Source organism: Melospiza melodia, chromosome 4 (assembly GCF_035770615.1).
Source record: "Melospiza melodia melodia isolate bMelMel2 chromosome 4, bMelMel2.pri, whole genome shotgun sequence".
Taxonomy (NCBI): Eukaryota; Metazoa; Chordata; class Aves; order Passeriformes; family Passerellidae; genus Melospiza; species Melospiza melodia.
In genome coordinates this window covers 72756896-72776588 of record NC_086197.1, presented here as the reverse complement: position 1 = coordinate 72776588, position 19693 = coordinate 72756896, and the positions used below count along the sequence as shown (strand labels likewise).

Here is a 19693-nt window from a genome sequence, read left to right as displayed (position 1 = left end):
CACTCACAGTAAACTGCATTCCTGTTCAGTGCTTGCATAGATGGGGTTTATACAGGGGAACTAGAAAGAGCTTAGGAGAAAATCCTTGTGCACATCTGACTCAGGGTATGTAAAGGCTGAGGAATCTCTGTATTTGACAGCGAGAAGTGAGATTGATGGCTTCACTCAGGACCCATTCCAGTCACTATTCCCCTGCTGTTTCCCTGGGAGGGGGCAGGCAGTGTTCCTTGCCCACTGCTTGCCTATAAAGGCATAGGTACTAGCAATGCTCTCTTGCTAGCTTTAAGCACATGACAGAATTCATATGACTGACTAAGAACACTGGTGGTGATCTTTATTTACTCAAGTGCTGTTTCTTTTTTTTCTTATTTTGGTCTGGTACTGTGTCCTTCGCATGAACATCATCACACATGCTTGTTTTTAGGATTTCTGCCATATTTCTTTTTATTCTTCACAGCCTGTTATAACCTATAAGAGTTTCTGAAAAGGCATTTTGATTATCATTGCTTCATTCCTCCATCTCTTGCTTCTTCCTTTATCAACATTTGTGTCTACTAATGTAAAATCCTGGGTTTTTTTGGTTGCTGATGTATTTTGCACTTGTCATAATACTACCTGTATTACTCAAATATTACTAGTTAGGCTTAGGTTAGAGCTAGGTGTATTAATCCCTTCTTTAGGAGGGATTTGGTTTCAGGAATTGCAGCAGGACATTAAATTCAGATTTTACGGGAGAATGCCTCTTTAGGTCCTGAGCGTGTGTGAGATGTTGGATTTAATGTTTGTGAGAAAATGAACACTTAGTTTCACCTTGGTACAAACATGTATTTGTTATTTTTTTCTCTTCCCCTTTCATTGACTGGAGCTAATATTGGCCATGATGATCATAAAGGAATATCAGGGAAGCTATTCTTAGCTCTACTTTGTGGAATAAACAGGAGGTGTGAGATACTATGATCCAGGCTCTTCTTTGTGGCAGCATGATGCCCACTGTAGGTTGGCAGACAGGACCATGCAGTGGCCTTTGCACCAGTTTGCCTCTAGGCTAAGGCACAGGAGCAGCCAATGCCCCTTTGCTTGTCTCCTTAATGCTGCTGTAATTTACTGTGAAGTTTCTAAAGGGAGGAAAGCACTGAACTGTCAGAGCCTGTTCTTCTACCCTAAAGGGGTGGATATAGTGGGATGTCTCCAAACTATTAGTGACATTCAGGAAACTTCAGCATTCTTTTAACTAATGTGGTAGCTGTGATTTTTCAAAGTGCTTTTGTATTATTTTTAGGAAAAGGAGTGCTTCCTCAGTAAATTGATAAGCCCTTTCCATTTTTATGAAGAGCAGTGTGTTGATGTTGTTTGCTATCCCAAAAATTCATAATAGCGATAGAAGTGTTGTCATGTGAATATTAAATATGAAAACAAATATGCTGAAGCCTTTGAAGTGTAAGAAAACAATAGTGAACCTTTTTTCATTAAGCAACTAAAAGTTTTCTCAGATGAGCAGAACAACAGTTTTTTGGGGATGGATGGCAAACTCTTGTTCTTTACTTCCACTGAACTCACAGAAATAGAATTCTGCTTTTTTATGGCAAATTTGAGTTTTTCTGCTCTTGAACAGGCAGTTGATCAGTTTTATTTGTGCTCTAAGTTACAGTGGGCTTTCTGAGATACTCTTCCTTCTAATGGATCTTTATTAGCCAAAAGAAAGTAGTGTTTAGCAGTGTTCAAAAAGTTCAGTCTCAGCAACCAGAATTGTTTCTGTTTGTCCAACTTGTTCTAGTGACAGGCCCAGGTTTTTCTCTCTGAGTTTTCTCAGTGAACTAACATTAAACTGAGACTGGAATAAGCAGAAAAAAAAGTACATACCAGAAGTTCTTTCTGGACATGCATATAAAAAGATCTGTGTACAGAGCAATAGATATCTACTGCTGCCAGCAGGAAATCTCAGTTATATGATGCAGAAGCCAAACTACCTAGGCTTTTAAAATTTTGCCTAAAAGCCTGATGTTTTAGTCAGTGATTTAGCTTTCCCCAGTGATGTGCTACCTATATGAGATTGTAGCTGATGTCTACAGTCAGCTTCAGTGAACTGGAGAATCAAAAGTACACTGGGTTTCTATCACAGGGCTAGCCTAGTAATAGGTAATCTTAAGAACAATATTTTGCTTGTTTTGTGGCATATATTGCATGCAGTGCTACATGGCATTTGCCCTAAAAGTACTCCAGGCACTATCCCAAGAGATAAGTATAAGCTGACACAGTTGGGTTTTTTTCGTTTTTGTTAAAGTAATCATCTCACTCCCACTGCTAATGCAGTTTACTGTGAGAAATTGGAAAATGCTGTAAGTGACACTGAAGGAATCATGGAGAGGCTTGCTGGTAATCATAAGCATAACAGAAACCTACTCACTGTTATCATCAACAGTTTTGAATACTAGTATGGCAGGAGACCAATCAAGAGTAATGTTGCCTAAATGCCCAAGAAAGAAATGGGCAGGAAAGAAGAATTTGCAGTTCATACTGTATGTGGAGGCTGAAAAAACTCCAGTTCAGTGTTTAATAATAACAACGGGATTTGTTAGTGGAAAAAATCTCAGAAATAAAAAACATATTTTCATCACTACATATTTTCTAAAAAAGTTAATGAAGAATGTAAAAAAGTAAGGTTTTAGATATCAGGATGATATTAGCAATATGAGATTTATTTCAAGCCTCAGAAATTTTGTGTGGATTTGAGCTGCCTGAATGTGTTGGCTACACCTCTAAGAACCTCTGTAAAGTATCATTGTGGTGGCAGCTCTTAAGATCAATTCTAAATTATTGAAGCCCTGTGGAAAGCTTCCTCATGTCTACTAATATGTGGAAACAGCAAAGCTAATACCATCAAGCTCTACCTTGTTCCTGCAAGTAATATCAACATTAAAATATCAAAATCTTAAGAGTAAAATGTGGAATTTAAATATTACGTATTTATTTTAGGATACAGAGGGAATTTTAAATCTCTGCTTAGATCTCTGCTTTTCAGATGTTTGCAATTTGTTCCTCTCTGTTGTTGATGATGATATTGCTGCGGTACCAATAAATCTCACTAACACTTATTTATAGCATTTAGCTATAATTTAGGTGTAACTTTTTTCAAATTGTTTCTTTTCCACACTGTAGATTGTAGAGCTACATAAATTAACCCACACAAACAAGTCACTTCGCAATAAGTGACTAATTGCAAATGCAACTTCAGCGACTGAGATGAGTGATTTTTAACAGTTGCCACATATTGACTAGGCTATTGGAAATATTCTTGCCACAAGTTTTTTTGCAAAAAAACTTTTGTTTCTAAAATCAGGTACTCTTGTTCTGTGGTCCCTTGAAAGATGGAAATTGATCTTTCCTCCAAGGGTTTTTTATGTTCCCTGCAGATGACTATTGAATAACATAGTTTGGTATGGAAAAAATGAAAAAATATTTGACAATCTGTTTTTTTCCTTGTTTTTCAGTCTAATTGGAGAAGAGACAGAGACCAAAAATGCCACCTGCAACAGGAGCGCCAGATTACCCACCTCCTGATGGAGGCTGGGGATGGGTTGTGGTCTTTGGGGCTTTTATCTCCATTGGATTTTCCTATGCTTTCCCCAAAGCCATCACAGTGTTCTTCAAAGAAATACAAGAGATCTTCCACACATCATATAGTGAGATAGCTTGGATATCATCAATAATGCTTGCTGTCATGTATGCAGGAGGTAAGACATTCCTGAAATTAGGAAATAACTTTGCTTGGTTGTTTTTTTCATATGGTCTTAAAGCATTTTTTCCCTTTGGGCCTTTTCTTTGTTCCTCTACCTAAGATTCAAGTAATTTGAATAAAAAAAGATTTTGCAGTCTTTCCCTAAATTCACAATTTTTAAGAGTATAACTTCCCAACAAATCATCGCCCAAATAATTTCTTCTGGGTCTAGGAGTAAATTTGGTCAGTTTCCACTGACTTGGTGAGATTTCTCAGTATATCCAATGATGAAGCTTAATCACAGAAAATTATTATGGCAATGAGGGTTCGTTCATGAGGCATCGGTATTCCTCTGTGGACAGGGGTTTATATCTGGTCCTTAGTTGTCCTAAGAGTGATATTTCAAACATGCCATCTGTATGACAGCTAAGAGGCAGACAATCTTATTCTTGGGATTGAACAGGGAACATAAATTCTCTGATACCTTTCTTCTTGCAAGCAAGCAAGTAAAGAACAAGACAGATGTAAAAGGATTTTGAAGTATAAAGCTATGTTTAAGAACTAAGTGTCAGATCTGCTTTGAACTAACTAAAGCTATGTTTAAGAACTAAGTGTCAGATCTGTGTCTATCAACCCCAAAGACTAACTTGTTAAATCATGCGTGGTTTCTTCATTTTATCAGAATTTTTTTCTCCTTTAAATATTGGTGAGAGCTAGCTGCTGTTTAGGCAAAATACTTAGACAGTTCAAAGGTGTGAATTATGTTAATTCAGGCAACAGATCTGGTATTTCCCTTTCTTTTAATGTTAAAAGATAACCACGTGGAGCATCTGACTGATTGCACTGATGAAGCAATTAAATGGATACATTTAAAACGTGTGTTTATGTATATGTACATATGTGTGAATGTATAGACATAGAGACTGAAAACACTGTGCTGATGGCACACTGATACTGAAACTCTTTAATCGCTGAAGATTGTTGCTCAAGTATTTTTCAGAAGAGGTATCTGTGTAAAAGTACAGTGTTGTCAGGTCCAGCAAATGATCTATTGAAGGGTGAATAAAGTGTCATTTCCAGCATGGTAGTTTTTTTATCTCTTGTTTCACTCTCCCTAAACTCTGACACATGAATGGCCCTACCTTACTTGGTAGTCAGGGAAGTAAGGAGCATGCCTACAAAGAGGATCAGGCTATCTGGATTGCTCTCTCCAACTCCCTCTTATTCCCTGTCTGGCTACAATCATGAAGCTGGAGCATTAGCTTTTGCACCTCAGTTGATGGCATGGAAAAATGGATCTTTTTTCAAATTCTGTCAGTTACAGAGACCTTATGAAGATGTCTTGACAAATAGTATCAGTGTCAACAAAAGTATGCTATTGACGTATTTTGATACTATTTTTACTCGTATACTAATAGAAAATTGTGAGTTCATCACAAGCTGGTGGAGAAATTTAAAGGATTTTATAGAACCAGCGACAATAGTCAAGTGAATTCACCAAAATTCACCAGGTGAAGAAATAACTTGAAGCATTCAAGAGTGGAGTGAAAGAGGGTATATCTCCTTGCATTCAAGTCCCCTCTAATGGAGCACTTTCTTAAGGGTGCATCAGTACTTGCACTATGGAGATGGAGTGTACCTGAGTAACTGTGGCAACCTCTGAACAAGTGTTGAACCCATCTTCCCATCTGTATGGGAAGAGCGCAGGTGTTGAAAAGCTGGATAATTTTTCTGCTTTCTGTATGCTGTGACTTGCTGATCCTGAGCTCCTTTAACAATGTGAGGCAGGTTTGCTCAATAGTGCAGGTGTTGCTATGTTGTGTTCTCTGCGTAGCATTTCATCTATGCCATTTCTGTCAGGTCAAAGTTCACCCAGGTTACATTAATAGTGCACCTGCAAATCTCAGGGCATTTCACTGTGGTCATTTTTATCTGTGAGGTTCAATGTGCACAACTTTTCCTATTAAATACGAAAGATTCAGTATTTCTGCCTTTTCTCTAGTACTTCTTTGACTGTTCTGATTACCAGTTACTAACTGTGCTTCTATATTGACATTAAAAACTACAAAACTGTTTGCTATTCATTCTGCTGACACCTACCCCATTTACTACAAAGATTATCAGCAGAGGAACAGTAAGCGGAGTTGTTTGGATATCTTGTTACAGACTCTTGGTTTTAAAATGCTGAGAGTGACGACCCTGCCTGATATAAACACTCTTTGAAGCCAAAGCTTCTCTAGGATCACTTCCTAATAACTGGGCCATTTAGACAATCACTGGCAGAATATGAAATAGCAATCCGGAAAAACATTTCTGAAGGAAATCACTTCATTGTTTTTACTGTCTGAAGGTGGTTTGATTCTTCTTTCACATTTGATGTGCTGTAATGTGAAATACACATTCAGGCCACAAGTACAAGGTGCGTTGTTTACTATGGAGTGTGATACGTGCACCTGCAATGAACACTGTTCATCATGCTACTAATGAAGGTAACCTGAAAACATCTAAGATCTGTCATCCTCATTACAGCTTAGCATTCAACCTATTAATCATCACAGTGGGGTCAGTGAATAAGTTAGACTCTGTGCAGACACTTTTTGCTTTGGAGGCTGCAGCCTCTTGCAGTAATTAGCTGGCATCTGTGTTTCTGCAACAAGGTATTAACTTACCTTTCAATGCCTCTGAAAAAAGCTCCAATAAGGAGCTGAAAGAATGTTAATTATATTTATCATTTACTTCATACTTAGAATAAATGGCATTAAATTATAGCAGACCATCTGGCAATCCATATGGTCTCCTGCAGTCCTGGTTAATTCCAGCAAATAGGTCAAGCACAGCATTCACCCTGTTAGGAAAGCACCAGGCAGAGGTGACAAATCTGATAAATCAAATCAATATGAAACTAATTTTCTCTCTCAATCTGGTACAATATGCAGTTTCATACTGTTTTCTGTCGTGTTTTAGGGGGTTGGTTGGTTTGTTTTCTTAAGCTCTCTCTTCCTTCTTCCCTCACCCCCCCAACCTTTTGATGTTTGTTAGAGTTTACTAAAAAGGCATCCCAAAAAGCAAGATCCAGTGATGTGATTAAGGTTGCAAGTATTGCACAGCCTCTACTGTTCAGGCCATGCTTGATAAAAGCATCCTCTGGAGAAGAGCAGTCGTTCAGTCTCCATGGTAACTCCTTCTTCTGCCTCTCTTGAGCAGAGACTGTCAATTGCATTAAATTAAGGGTGATGGGTTTGTGATGGATTCCTACACCTAAGGGACTGAGACTGGGACCACCAGACTTTTGTTACTGGAGGACAGAAGCTGGGATGAAATGGAATTAGTTGAGTTATCCTGACAGCACAATCTGTGTTCCTGCATGTGTATGAACAGATATGTGTATAAAATGCGTGTGCATGTATGTATTCCTATGTATATAAAATATATATGTATCCTTATACTTACAGAGTAATATGCCTGCTCCAACACACAGAGAAATTAAGGAATTAAAGAAAAAGGTCAAATACATTTGACCTCAAGTTCTCTTAGTTCACTCTTCTCTTTTTCAAAACTTTACCTCTCACTTTGTGCAGCGTTATCAGCCAAAGGTGATTAAGGAGCTTCTTATCAGAGCTCGATCTGTTTCCAGCAAAAATGTTTTCATTGCTTTCAGTGTGGGTTTGATAGGAGCCACAGTGGCAGCTATGAAAGCCATGTGACCGGTCTGGTGATTTCAGACAGAACTGACCTTGAGTATTAGATTTCCTCAGGGAAAAAGCAGTTTGTTCACTCACTGGTCCTTAACTATTTTTCTATCATTTTTCCAAGACAGTTTCAGTTTGCGGGTTTTGTTTCTTTTGTTTGTTTGTTTGTTTGTTTGTTTTCTCAAAAAGTACTTTTTGGGTGTAACATTGGGTTGTGAAGATTAGATTGAGAGCTGATAAATCCTTCAAGCCATACCCAGGTGTGAAATGTGGGACAGTCTTGCTGGTCTGAAGTTCAGAAAACATAAAAGTTTCATTTAAATTCTGGATAATGTTTCTGAGTAAATAGTTGAAAATACATTTTTAGACTGCTTTGGAATAAAGCTGCTATATAAGTGTATGGAGTGGCCATTATAATTTTTCAAAACACACTTATTCTTTAAAAAGGTAGCACTTATATCTTCCTTTCTCTTCAGTATTGCATAAGTTATTAAAGTCTAAAGTTAAGTGTTTCCAAACAGTAGCAAACCCTTGAAGGATTTTTCATCTGACAGCACAAAAGTAACCTACAGACAAGTCCTCATTTTGACTTTCTCTAATATTAATTTGGAAAATAACATATCATATGGTATGTTCAAAATATTTGTGATTTTATCTCAGTGGGTGTTTTGGTGATATTGCTGTGAAGATGAAATGGCGTGCACGGTAGAGATGACAGTTGTGAAATCCATGTAACACAAACAACAGATGGTTATGGATTTTTACTTTTGGGCAGAACCTGGGTTCCTACACTTTTCTTCCTTCCTGATAACATTTTCTAATTTCGGTTTTGCAAATACGGGCACAAGGAATTCAGTGGCCGTCAATATGGAGATTGAGACGCTTTCTTGAATTGACCTATCTCCTTTGTTGTCAGGGGCAAGTGTTTTTCCCCATCAGAATATGCAAAGTGTTGCATTTTAATAACCTCATTTAGAGTGCCCTTGAAAGCAGAACTTACTAACTTTCTGAGTTCCTCATGGGCATAAGGGATTACTTCACATTTAGCCTGAGATATATGAAAAGCATCTATGTCAAGTTAATTTGAGACTCACAGATAAAGGAAAAGGAGTCGTAATGAGGTTTCACAAGAACAGAGCATTTTGACTCTTACTAGCAAATGGAGATAAGAGTAACAAAATATTATAAATATACATTAGTTCAGTTCTTAAAAAACAAGACCTGAATGCTAAAGCCTGTGAAGGGTAATACAGCCAGGTCTTGTATTTCTTTCAAGGCTTTGAGTTTTAGTAAAACTGAACATTATATGGTAGCGTTCTGCAGAAGCAATGCATGTTTTAAACAGAGATGTTTTAAACCGAGATGTCTTCCTAGACATTTAGAAAACACTCTAAAATGGTCAAGGGAAGAAAGGTGAAAAAAAACCAAAAAGCATATCTGTTTTAGATGGTTTTATAAATTTTCTTTTCCAAAAGGCTTGTCACCTTATGTACAGGAACAAGATGGCTTTTTACTCTGCAACTTGTTACATTTTGCTGAACAGATAAGATCTAATTGCTAAATATTCATTGCCTTTTGAGGATCCAATTTTGTCAAGTTTTCATGAAAAAAGGGCTTTGCTTGGATCTGGATACACTTAGGAAGCCAATCTCAAGCTAAGGACATGCTTCCACTGGGAGAAATACGGAGTTTTTTGTCTCTTATTGTATGCTTGTGTTAATTTTGAGTAGTTGTCAGAAAGACATTATATGAGTTCCCACTGTGTTTCTACAAACCTCTTTTGATGTTCCAGCCACAGGGTATTTGTCATGGTTTGATACATATGATCACCTGGGGCATGCTTTAGAGGTGAACATGGCAGTGCTGGGTTAATGGTTGTACTTGGTGATCTTGGAGGTCTTTTCCAACTTTAACAATTCCATGATTCTATAGAAATATTTGCAGCAAGTTAAGTTTAATTAACTTGAGCCTTTTACTAAAACAGGTTTCATTTACACAAAAGTAGGCTATGTGGATTACATAATAAACAATAATAATAACTCTCCCTTTGTAAGACTTTGTCTTGATCTTAATTTGGTTTTACAGGCAGGGATTTCAATAAGTAAATAAATATTGACAGCTTTTTATCTGCAAAAATGATGCTTTTTTGATTTCCACTTAGTTTCAATTAATAGGTCAAAGTCTAACAATAATAAATAACATGCATCATTTTCTAAGGAGCTAAAACTTTGGGTTTGTTTAAGAAAGGTATCAAGGGACAAACTGTGGCCTTTGATATGTTCATTGAGCTTGTAAAACTTTGAGGAAAGAATGCTTATTTTGTGAGTACTGCAAATGTTGGACTAGTTCCCATATAGTTTTCCAGTGGATCATACAATGGCTGTGTTCGTGATGTGTGTTGGGTAATTCAAAGGTAATGGAACAATGGTCTAGCGCAACTGGAAATCATGAGACATTTATGCAGATACCAGAGAAGAACTGTGGGGAAGGAAAAGTCTGTGTATACCATTGTAGTCACCCAGCACTTCAAATGAAAGAGTAAACCCAGCACTTTACAAAGAACTTATTATAGAATTTTACTGGTCCATTGTTTTGGAATGTCTAAGAACTATTCCTTGTTTATTTTGAAGAGTATATTCAAGGAAAACAGAGTTGTACTGATATGTTTAGAAGGTATTCTAAGCCAGTATCAAATGGCAACAGCTGAGACGTACTGTGGTTCAAGATATGTAGTTATGCAGTCATTAGCAGAGGTGAGTGTGCCAGGCACTTCGTGACAGGCTTATGGTGATGCCAGAGGAACAGCAGAAATAAAAAAATGTGATGGTTTAGAATGTTTTTTATCATTGTATTAGGTACTCTTTAAATTGATTCACTAATTTTGAAGATTTTTGCAAAAACCATGGTAAATGTGTTTAAATGTATAAACCATATGAAGCATTTTTTAGGAGTCAAAAACCTTTTAATCTAATAGTTATATTCTATTGAAATTCTGTACCTCCAAGAATGCAAATAAATGCAGCTTTAGTAGGTAATACATGTTTTTTTGGTGCATACAAGCCAAAGAAAATCTTAGCTTTCTTTTCCACAAATTTTGGCCGGTATTTTTTCATTGTCAAGAAACAGTTAAGTATTTGCATTGCAATTCTACCTGATTTTTGTCTGGAGGAATATCTACTATGACATGACATCCAAATGAAAGAATGTGATTAAAACAGGAACTCTATTGTGAAATAAGATGTTGATTTCCTCATATAGTTCAAACACATCTTTTAACAGTTTCTTACTGATGATGGAAATGTGTGCCCGTTTGGTTTTCTATGTGTAATACTTGGAAGCATGTATCATTAAGAGGTTCAACTTTTAGAAAATTTTGAAGAAAGTAATGGTATCCTTACCGCTGTTTTGCAATAGTAGCTGGAGATAATATGAACAGGATTCATGTGTTTCATCTTCCTCAACAAAGGCACCTGTATCTGACCAGTTGTCTAGACATCTTCTGTTGTCAATCAATAAAGATAGGAATTTCTAATTCATTCCTTCTGAAGCTAAATGTCCAAAACACATCAAATACAAAGACTTATTTGGCTTTTGAGTACTAAAAGAATCTAGAGGTAAAGTTCAAATTCTCCACAAAGCTGAGTTGATGCCACCCTACATGATTGTTGCCCAACACTAATACATTATATTTTGCTACCTAGAGACCTTGAAATTTAAGAACATTCTTATTTGAGATAAACACCCGCTGTGAAGGGTTTTAAGCTTGTTTAACCTTTTAAGGTTTGATTTATTCTTTAATCTTCTTTTATGTTGAATGGGTTATAATTCTCCCAAGTTCCAGTGACACTGACTCAGTTGCATTAGTTTTAGCCCTATTAAAAATACCTGGTAATTTTAACAATACCTTTGAGCTTGTAAATCTTCTCTTACCTTGCAATGACTTTCTTCATACCTGTAATTCCCTTTCTTCCATAAGCAGATAAGAAAAAAAACAAAACTGGCCTGTTTAATAATTGTCTAGGTTTACATTCTTCTGTGGCTGATTATAAGCTGATAGAAATCCGTGGATCTGATATATTTTCTTATGCTCTGTGAATGATTTAAAAGTTAAATACAGTTCACTCTCTTTGTAACAAGACCCCCAAACACTTCTCTTATTGGTATCAGCTGGCAGCACCAACTTTGTCATGCTGCAAACCATACTCATACTGCTCTCCTATGGAGGAATCCTTTGCTCTTCCTGGAACAGAACTTGCCTGAGTGAAATTTGTAGTTCTTTTAAAAGGCTGAGCTTCTCTGTCCCACATATATTGCTTCCAGGTTTGCAGGATTTCCCAAGAACTCTGCACAAGCTTTCAAGATTGGACTGGCACAAGAGAAGGCAGAAAATGTCCTATTTAGCCTTCCCTAGGAAGTGGAGTAATCTTATGTCCTTGGAAATGAAATTTCACTCAGAAAAGCTTCTAGAGCTGTGCTGGTCTAAATTATTTGAGTTACTGGCATGTACCCAACTTGCAAAATTAATCTCTCCTTTTTGTGGCATTGATTAGCTTTAAGTGTACATAATAAAGTAAATGAATCTGCTATTACTTGCCTCATCAGAATAGCTGTAATTTTCAGAGCAGCAAGTAAATAAACAAAGTGCAGGAGGTTTTACTTCTTGATATTTAACTTAAAGACTGTCTTTAGAGGAACTATACAATCCATAAGAAACCAAGATTCCAGAATAGGTACCATGAAACATTTGATTAAGGAGCATAAGAGTTTAAAGCTGGAGAGAAGGAATAGCTTCATTGATGATGTTACTCTCTTATCAGAGACATCTAAAACAACTGCCTGGGGCTCCATCCCAAGTATGAGCATTGATGCTTATCCTTCAAGAAATGCTTCATTTTAAATACCATAGTGATCTCATAAAGTTCAAAGTTAAATAATTTTTTTTTCACCTACCTAAAGTCAACAAGTCAACATATAAACATGTTTATATATTTATGCAAATATCTTCATCATTAGGTGTGTTTGCAACATCAAGATTTCTTGACAATGTATCTTCAATGACTTTCACGATTTCAGAGGCATTCATTAAAATCTCATTTTTATTTATATTCACCCTAAAAAGACATGATTCATAAGTGATTAATATTTTTCCCCAAAATAAAATATAAATAAAATATAGAATACTAGCTTTGAAGAATTACAAGATTTGAGCAAAGCTTGTGGTATTAACTTTATTGAAGTAGTCATAGGATACGTCTTCTGACTTATTTGTTAGTAGGCTGATATCTACTTCATAAATGGAAAACAAAAATCTAAGGACGCAGTACAATTTGCCCTTAAGTATGAATCTTCTAACTTGGATTTTAATTTATTGCATTCCCTAGAGCTCTGGTGCTGCAAAGTTCTCTGAGAAATCAAGAATCAGGGACTGTGACTGTAAGGATTATTCATTGAAACAACAGATTCTGTAACAAAACATTTCCAGGTAGTGACCTGAAATTGTACGATTCTCACATGGGAAAAGAATGTAGTCGACACTGGAGATGATTCTGAGGGGCTCGAGCCCCCTCACATGAGCAATCACTCAGAGGACTACACCTCACAGAATGAGATGTGGCAGTTCATCTCAGAGACAGGTTCAGTGTGTGTTGGGTGACTGCATATACAGTAATAAACACCACTTTGGGCTTTTACTAAAATAAGAAACTGTAGAGTTGCAAGTTTCCTAAGACTGCTTGATAATGGTATGCAATATGATACCTTATAACCTTGGAAAAAATGTTTGTAATTATTTTGAGCTAAGAGGAAGAATTAGTTCCTGGTAATGCCACACAGTTATATTTTTAATTTGTTTATTTATATGGCAGAACACAGTAGAGATATTTCAGAGTGAGTTTTTTTAAGAGCTTTAATTTAACTGGAAATTCTGAGGCTTGAAATTTTTATTTCATCTTGGGAATAAAATTGATGTTAAAGCATAAAGTTGGTTCATGCAATGCTTTTTGAATATTCTGTATTGTTCCTTAAAAATCAACTAGCATGCCGCATAAAATATGTGGGAGTGATTCTCTTGTCTTTTACACAGCACCATAGCTTATACCTGTGGAAAGAGTGTGCAAGGTTACATTTGCCACCGTGATTTAGAAGCTCTTCATATTTACTTACTCAAATGTAAACAGTAAGCTGAGTGCAAAGCACTTGACCCTATGCTCAGAGAGCCAGAGCTGAAGTGGCAAATGGGGTTAAGACAAGAACAAATTTGTATTATGGAATTTCTTCCAGATTATTTCACCTGATGTTATAAAAAATTACCTGACAGGGTGTTCAGATATACACATTGTCTAGATCAGGCAAAGTTCTGACCAACTGCTTTCCAGTAAGATGCATTAAAATTTACTAAAAGAAACATAGTTCCTCTTGTGGGAAGAAAATATTACTTTCCTCAGTAAACTTCAGTAATATTCTCCTCACAGGCACGCATGGTAAATCTTTGCAGAAGTAGGTATATTTCATTGGATTATTTTAATATGTTCTTGCTGAAGAATGTCATCATAATTCTTTAGTGGAAAGGTGGCTCCAGAAATGCATGATGCTCCAGCAATATCTGTAATACAAATGATGAAAAGCCTGTATTTTAATGGGCACTAATTTATTTTGAATTTATGATGCATCACAGTCATTAGAAGAAAGCTGCTTTACATTACTAGATGGAGAATAAGGTTTCTGCCAGTGGCAGGTTGTTTTATTTCTTCACAGCAGGTAAAAACCCCCTCTTTTTTCAAAAGCCACACAAATACTATCTTCAGGTGCAAGAGGATGGGACTAGGTCACCAAGCCCCTTCACGTTGTTTTTTGAAGCAGAGCTCACGTACTCCTTGTTCATGTAAGCAGAGCCGACCTAGACTTTCCCACCTGCACACTTTCAGAAAATCTTGTCTGTGGAGCTGCATCCTCTGCTCTACAATATATACTGTGCAGAGAATTTTATGAATGTTGTTTCCTCTCTAGTCCAGCCAAAATGCAAATGCCATAACGGCCTTTGTCCAACTCCCTTATAATATATTTCTTTTCCTCTGTCCAAGTCCCAGGCTTTTTCTACTATTTTTTCCTGACTCTTTCACTCCTAACTTGGTCATAACTTATTCTAATTTTGATTGAGTCCACAAAATAAATGGCATGTGACTCTACACAGAGAACAATTTAAAAATTTGAAACCACATCAAGTAAAGCTTTTTCTAAAGCAGATGGAAATCTAAAAGTGACAGTTCAATGGCAAATTCAGCTATGATGAGAAAACATATGTGAGGTGAGTATGGGAATATGCAAAGAAAAACTGACATCTACTCAGAAGTAAAGATTTAAGAAGTGTATCTGATTTCTCCATCAACTTCATTGTATAGAGTTATTCTGAGACATGTATTTGTCCATAAAAGGCTAGAGAGATGCAAGGAAAATAGAATGAGAAGATATTAGAAACCACTCTTAAATTTTTGATTATTCAGTAAATTTTTTACTTAATATTATTTTTAGAAAGCAGTTAAATATAGGTTGTCTCAAATTTAAGCAAATTGGAAATCATAGGCTCATAGAATGGTTGGGTTGGGACACTTTCAGAATTTTATACATGTTGACTGAGGTGTCCTCAAAATTTCCACTTCTTTAAGGGTTTAATGAAGGCTACTAATTTGAGCACAGTTGAAATGAACATGCAATGAAAAAAATGAAAAACATTACATCGCATAAATATTGTTACTGTTTTCGATCAAGACTTATTTTGATAACTTTTAGCTGTTCATTATTCTAATTTCGATTTTTTTTTTCTTCATGTTTCTAGGCATTTAACAGTTTATATTGCTTTTAGTCTTTTTGATCAGGAGGACAAATGGTCAGTGTTTTTTACTTTATATATAATTGTATAATTTAACAGATTTTTCTCAATATAAGGACGTTCTATTTTTCACTTGTCTGAAAACAGGGAAAAAACCAAAGCAAATGAAGCTTCACAGAGTCTCAGTTTTAACTGGCAACTGAATATATTTTGAAAAATAGTGGGGAACTAGTATGATCCCGTTAATACACTACCACTGTCTCCACTTACACTCTAAATAGGTGCCAAAATCTAATGAGAATGCTTACTTCCCATTTTATATGATATCTTTAAAACACAGATAAATTCCCTTCCCCCTTCTGTTTTGTTTGTCCTTTCTTTTCCCCTCAACTTTCCATTTTCCCTTTTCTCTTTTCCCTCCATGTTCCCATTCCCTCAGCACTATGGGAAGATGTATCATTAAATATTTATTTTATTACTAAATAGAATATTTTATTAAAGTATCAAATTATTTAGAAATTATGGCTTAATTTATGGTTTGTAAAGGAGTTTGGGAAACTGACACACTTAGGCTTCTAAATGTTAGCACTGAATGATGCCATATGCATTTTACTGGATATTAGTAAAAAAATTGTAATTAAAATGATAATGCTTTAGGGTTTGGGTTTTTTTCCTATAAAATAGAGTTTAAGCCTGATCATACTAATATGTTAAGTGCATTTGGAAATAATCTTACAATGTTATTGACAATGACCTAAATGTGATGACTTTTGTGGACACTTCCAAGTTATAAATACATACATCCAGATTTATACTTCTCATCACATTTATTCTAAGTATGTAGATGAGATTTAATGATCCACTCATGATCCATAATTCACAGTAAGAGGTCCAGAGACACATCATAGGTAATAGATTCAGTATTTTCAATTTGAAGTTTAATTATACAGTGCAAAACTGAGAGCAGAAGGGAATATGATAAAGGAGCAACTGAGAGGAAGCAAGTGTCCTGTGCATTCTCTGAAATTACATATTATTGCCTGCAACCGTATATAAGGAATAATTTCTAACTTGAGTCAGTTATAATATTATTCTGGAAGAAAACAAATAAACTGTAGGATGGGGTGCAGGATGGGAATGGGATATTGTATGAACTTTAATATGATGGGTAATTTGTAGAAGACAGAGAAATCCAAATGATAATATTAATCTTAACTGAAGTTGGCTGGATCTTTCAGTGTAAATGCATTATCTGAAAAATTTATTGGTTCGAGTTGGAGAGAATACATTCCCAAGAACTACTCAATAGCCTGGGCTATTGTAATTGTTATGACTTTTTGCTCTCTAAAATTCTTCTGGGCAGAATTGACAAAGTATTATTCTGCTTCCAGGAAAAGTAGCCATGGATTTTTTAGGGGTTATAAAAATAATGAATGATAATAGTGAATAATAAATAGAAGGTGGTGAGTAATGTACATCTACAATTATTGTGTTCACATGTGCATACACACAGATTTTTAGAAAAGGCAGCCATTCCTCAAAGAGGAAGTAAGAAAGAAAGAAAAGAAGGAAAGCCTTTGTAAATATCCAATAACATGGTTTATGGAAAATGTCTATGACAAAATAAAATCAATATTTGCATGAATTCCTCAGGTTTATTTTTTTTTTGTTGTTTTTGTTTTTGGTTTTTTTTAGGGGATGGGGGGCTTAGCTCTTTTTTAGTTCTCAACAGTTATCTCTTAGATAAACTACATATCTCTTATTTTCAATTTGCTATAATTCTAATTTTTACAGTGGTATGGTGTAACCTCTGTCTTTTTTTTTTTAGTTTTATATCTGCAGAACATCACCCCCCCTTTGGTACAGCAGAATATACAGAACTTGTTTGGCAATCTGGTTCACAGTTAGTAAGCTGTAACTTAAATAGATAACTAAAAAATGTAATCTGCTTTGGAAAGGCAAAAAGTACTAAACACAGAGTCCTCAATTAGAAATTTTTGAGTTCTTTGGAAGTTAGAGTGAGTTCAGAAGGTTTCAGGTGAAAAATACTTATAAATGGGATAGGTATCTTCTGTTATCTCTAGAAAAAACAATCAGTTTTTATCATTGAGTCTATCAATCACATGAGGGAAAACACTGGGTTTTTTTGTTTTGTGTTTGTGTGAGTTTGTAGTCTCCTTGTCTGGGTATAGCAGGTTTTTTAATAAGATTGTTTTTGAGACAGAAAAACTATTAGATAGAAATTCTGCATAACTATAATTAAACCTCTAGTTTCTGAGTAGTACTAATTTCCCTTTGTGCCCTCAAAGTAAACCTATTAGTTTTTATTTTAAATACTCAGAAATGGGATACTTCCAGTTCACATGCTCAAACACAGTTATTACCAAATTGAACTTAGCCTGTCATTTCAACCAACTACAGAAGGATAACACTCCAAAGATGATATCTCTAGAAAAAAAACCCACTGCACATTTTCATGAGAACATTTGAGTTATGCCTCATGAAATTTCAAATGAATCCCTGAAAGAAATGGAAATTATTGCCTTGTATAGGGTATACTGCTGTAGATAATTATATTTACTAATATTTATATATTTGTATTATCTTTTCTGTATTTCCAGGGGGGAATAGTGAATAAGTCCTTGTTTGATTTTTCATTTGAAGAACAAGTAGCTTTTAATGGCACAGGTTCATTGTACATTTAACAGTAATATTAAGTGAAATCCCCAACACATTTTTTGAGTCAGAAAAGTTGTTTTAAATTTAGATTCATGCAAGCCTATGACATCCTGAGGTCTTAATTACTGTTAAATACTTAGCTTTAAAATTCATTGTCTTTTCCTCTGCAGAAAACTTTCATTAATTTTTCCCAATATCTCATTATTTGCCACTGAATTTTCTAATCTTCATGTTGATACACTACATGCTCAATTTACAAGCTGGTTGCTTTGGTTTTCTGTGAAGAAATGAAGAAGATTACTTGCAGTGTAATCTTGCATCACTGATGCTATTTCCCTTTACAGAGGGATGCAGGATGTTTTTGGAAAAATAATGTGCTTGGTGTTAGAGGGTCTGTGTTTAAATACAACTCTCTTATAGGTGCTTGTGCTCCATCTCATCGTTAACTTGTTCCCTCCTTTCTTCTTTATTGTTTACTACCTTTTTCTAAGTTGAAAGACTAGTTTTTGAAAATATCTATGCATGGGTTTCAGTCTACTCAGTGATACTGAAGGTAACAGGAAACCAAATATAAGGAAACTTTTAAAGAATGCTGAAGTATTTTTCTGCATCTTATTTCTTTTCATGATAAAGGTGTCAATATGAAATTTGGCAGTTAATTTTGGGCCAGAGCTTTTTTAGTCAGTGACCATATATGTTTCTGAAATCTGCTGAGTGTTCAGTAGCTCACAGAATTGCACTAATTTCCTAATAAATATGATGAAGTTTCATATTGCTCATTTCAAAAGAAATGCCATGAAATGTCTGAAAGTCTTCTGCATTGTGATCAAGTGTTTTAGCCTTTCACGAAAAAAATTCTGCAGTAGAGCATGCAAAACATAATTAATATAAAGCATTGATACGTATCCATGTAAATAATAATCAGCATGGCTACTCCTTGATTAAAAACTGGGCATTTTTCCAGCTTGTTAAAATTCATAGATATAGAGCAATTTGCTAACTTGAAGACATTTTCTAAATTACATGGTCCATAACTCCATACACATTTGCGCCCTAACAAACAAGAAAAAAACCTGCAAGCCAAACAAGAGCTTTAATCAAAATATGTAAAAACCTTGATTCATGTCTCTGATGTATCACTAGAAAAGCACAAATACCAAAGCAGATCAAGTGATGCCTCCATAAAAGCAATACATTTAGAGCAAGTACCAGCACCACTGATAACTTATTTTGCTTTTCCTGAACATTTTAGGAAAAGGCAGCTTATATTTGCAGTCAGACATATGTGTTTCTAACTTCAACACTTCACTTCAAACCTTGCAGATGTAGCCTTTTTGGGAGGAGGAACTGTGAGGGAGAAGCCAGAGCTGAGCACTCTTTCATCAGTCAGGCTCCTGTGTGTTACCACACACACAATTACTGCGTTCCTTGTAAACCTCCAAGGAATAGAGGAAGGTCAAATTAATGCTCATTAGAGATCAAAAGATAAAAGCTTGATGGAATACAAGGCTCCTTCAGGACACCAGTGAGAATGTGAGCGTTCAGAGTAATGACACTGAGGGAATGTAGTTAAGAGCAGGGGAAGTGGAGAGCCAAGTGTGATGGATGGTTGAGCAGCTGACTGCGTCCTCCCTGGCAGGCTGAGCTTCTAGCTGCTGAGCTCTCCTATCTCATAGTCTAACAGCCCTAACTCGTTGTTACACATTTCTGTTTGGTGGTATTTACTGCAAGAGCATATTTTCTCATGCTTTCCGTCAAGGTTACTGTGTTATCTAGGTGTATGGA

At 35.7% G+C, this 19693-nt stretch overlaps 1 protein-coding gene across 3 annotated transcripts in view; it reads left to right on the top strand.

Moving 5' to 3' along the window:
* SLC16A7 (solute carrier family 16 member 7) overlaps positions 1 to 19693 on the top strand; it is an 80493-nt gene that overhangs the window by 42768 nt on the left and 18032 nt on the right. For all 3 annotated transcript variants that reach the window (XM_063155159.1, XM_063155161.1, XM_063155160.1), the window contains exon 2: positions 3489 to 3731. In XM_063155159.1, coding sequence (XP_063011229.1) covers positions 3518 to 3731 — 214 coding nt within the window. In that variant the 5' untranslated portion in view covers positions 3489 to 3517. The remainder of the gene's footprint in view (positions 1 to 3488; positions 3732 to 19693) is intronic.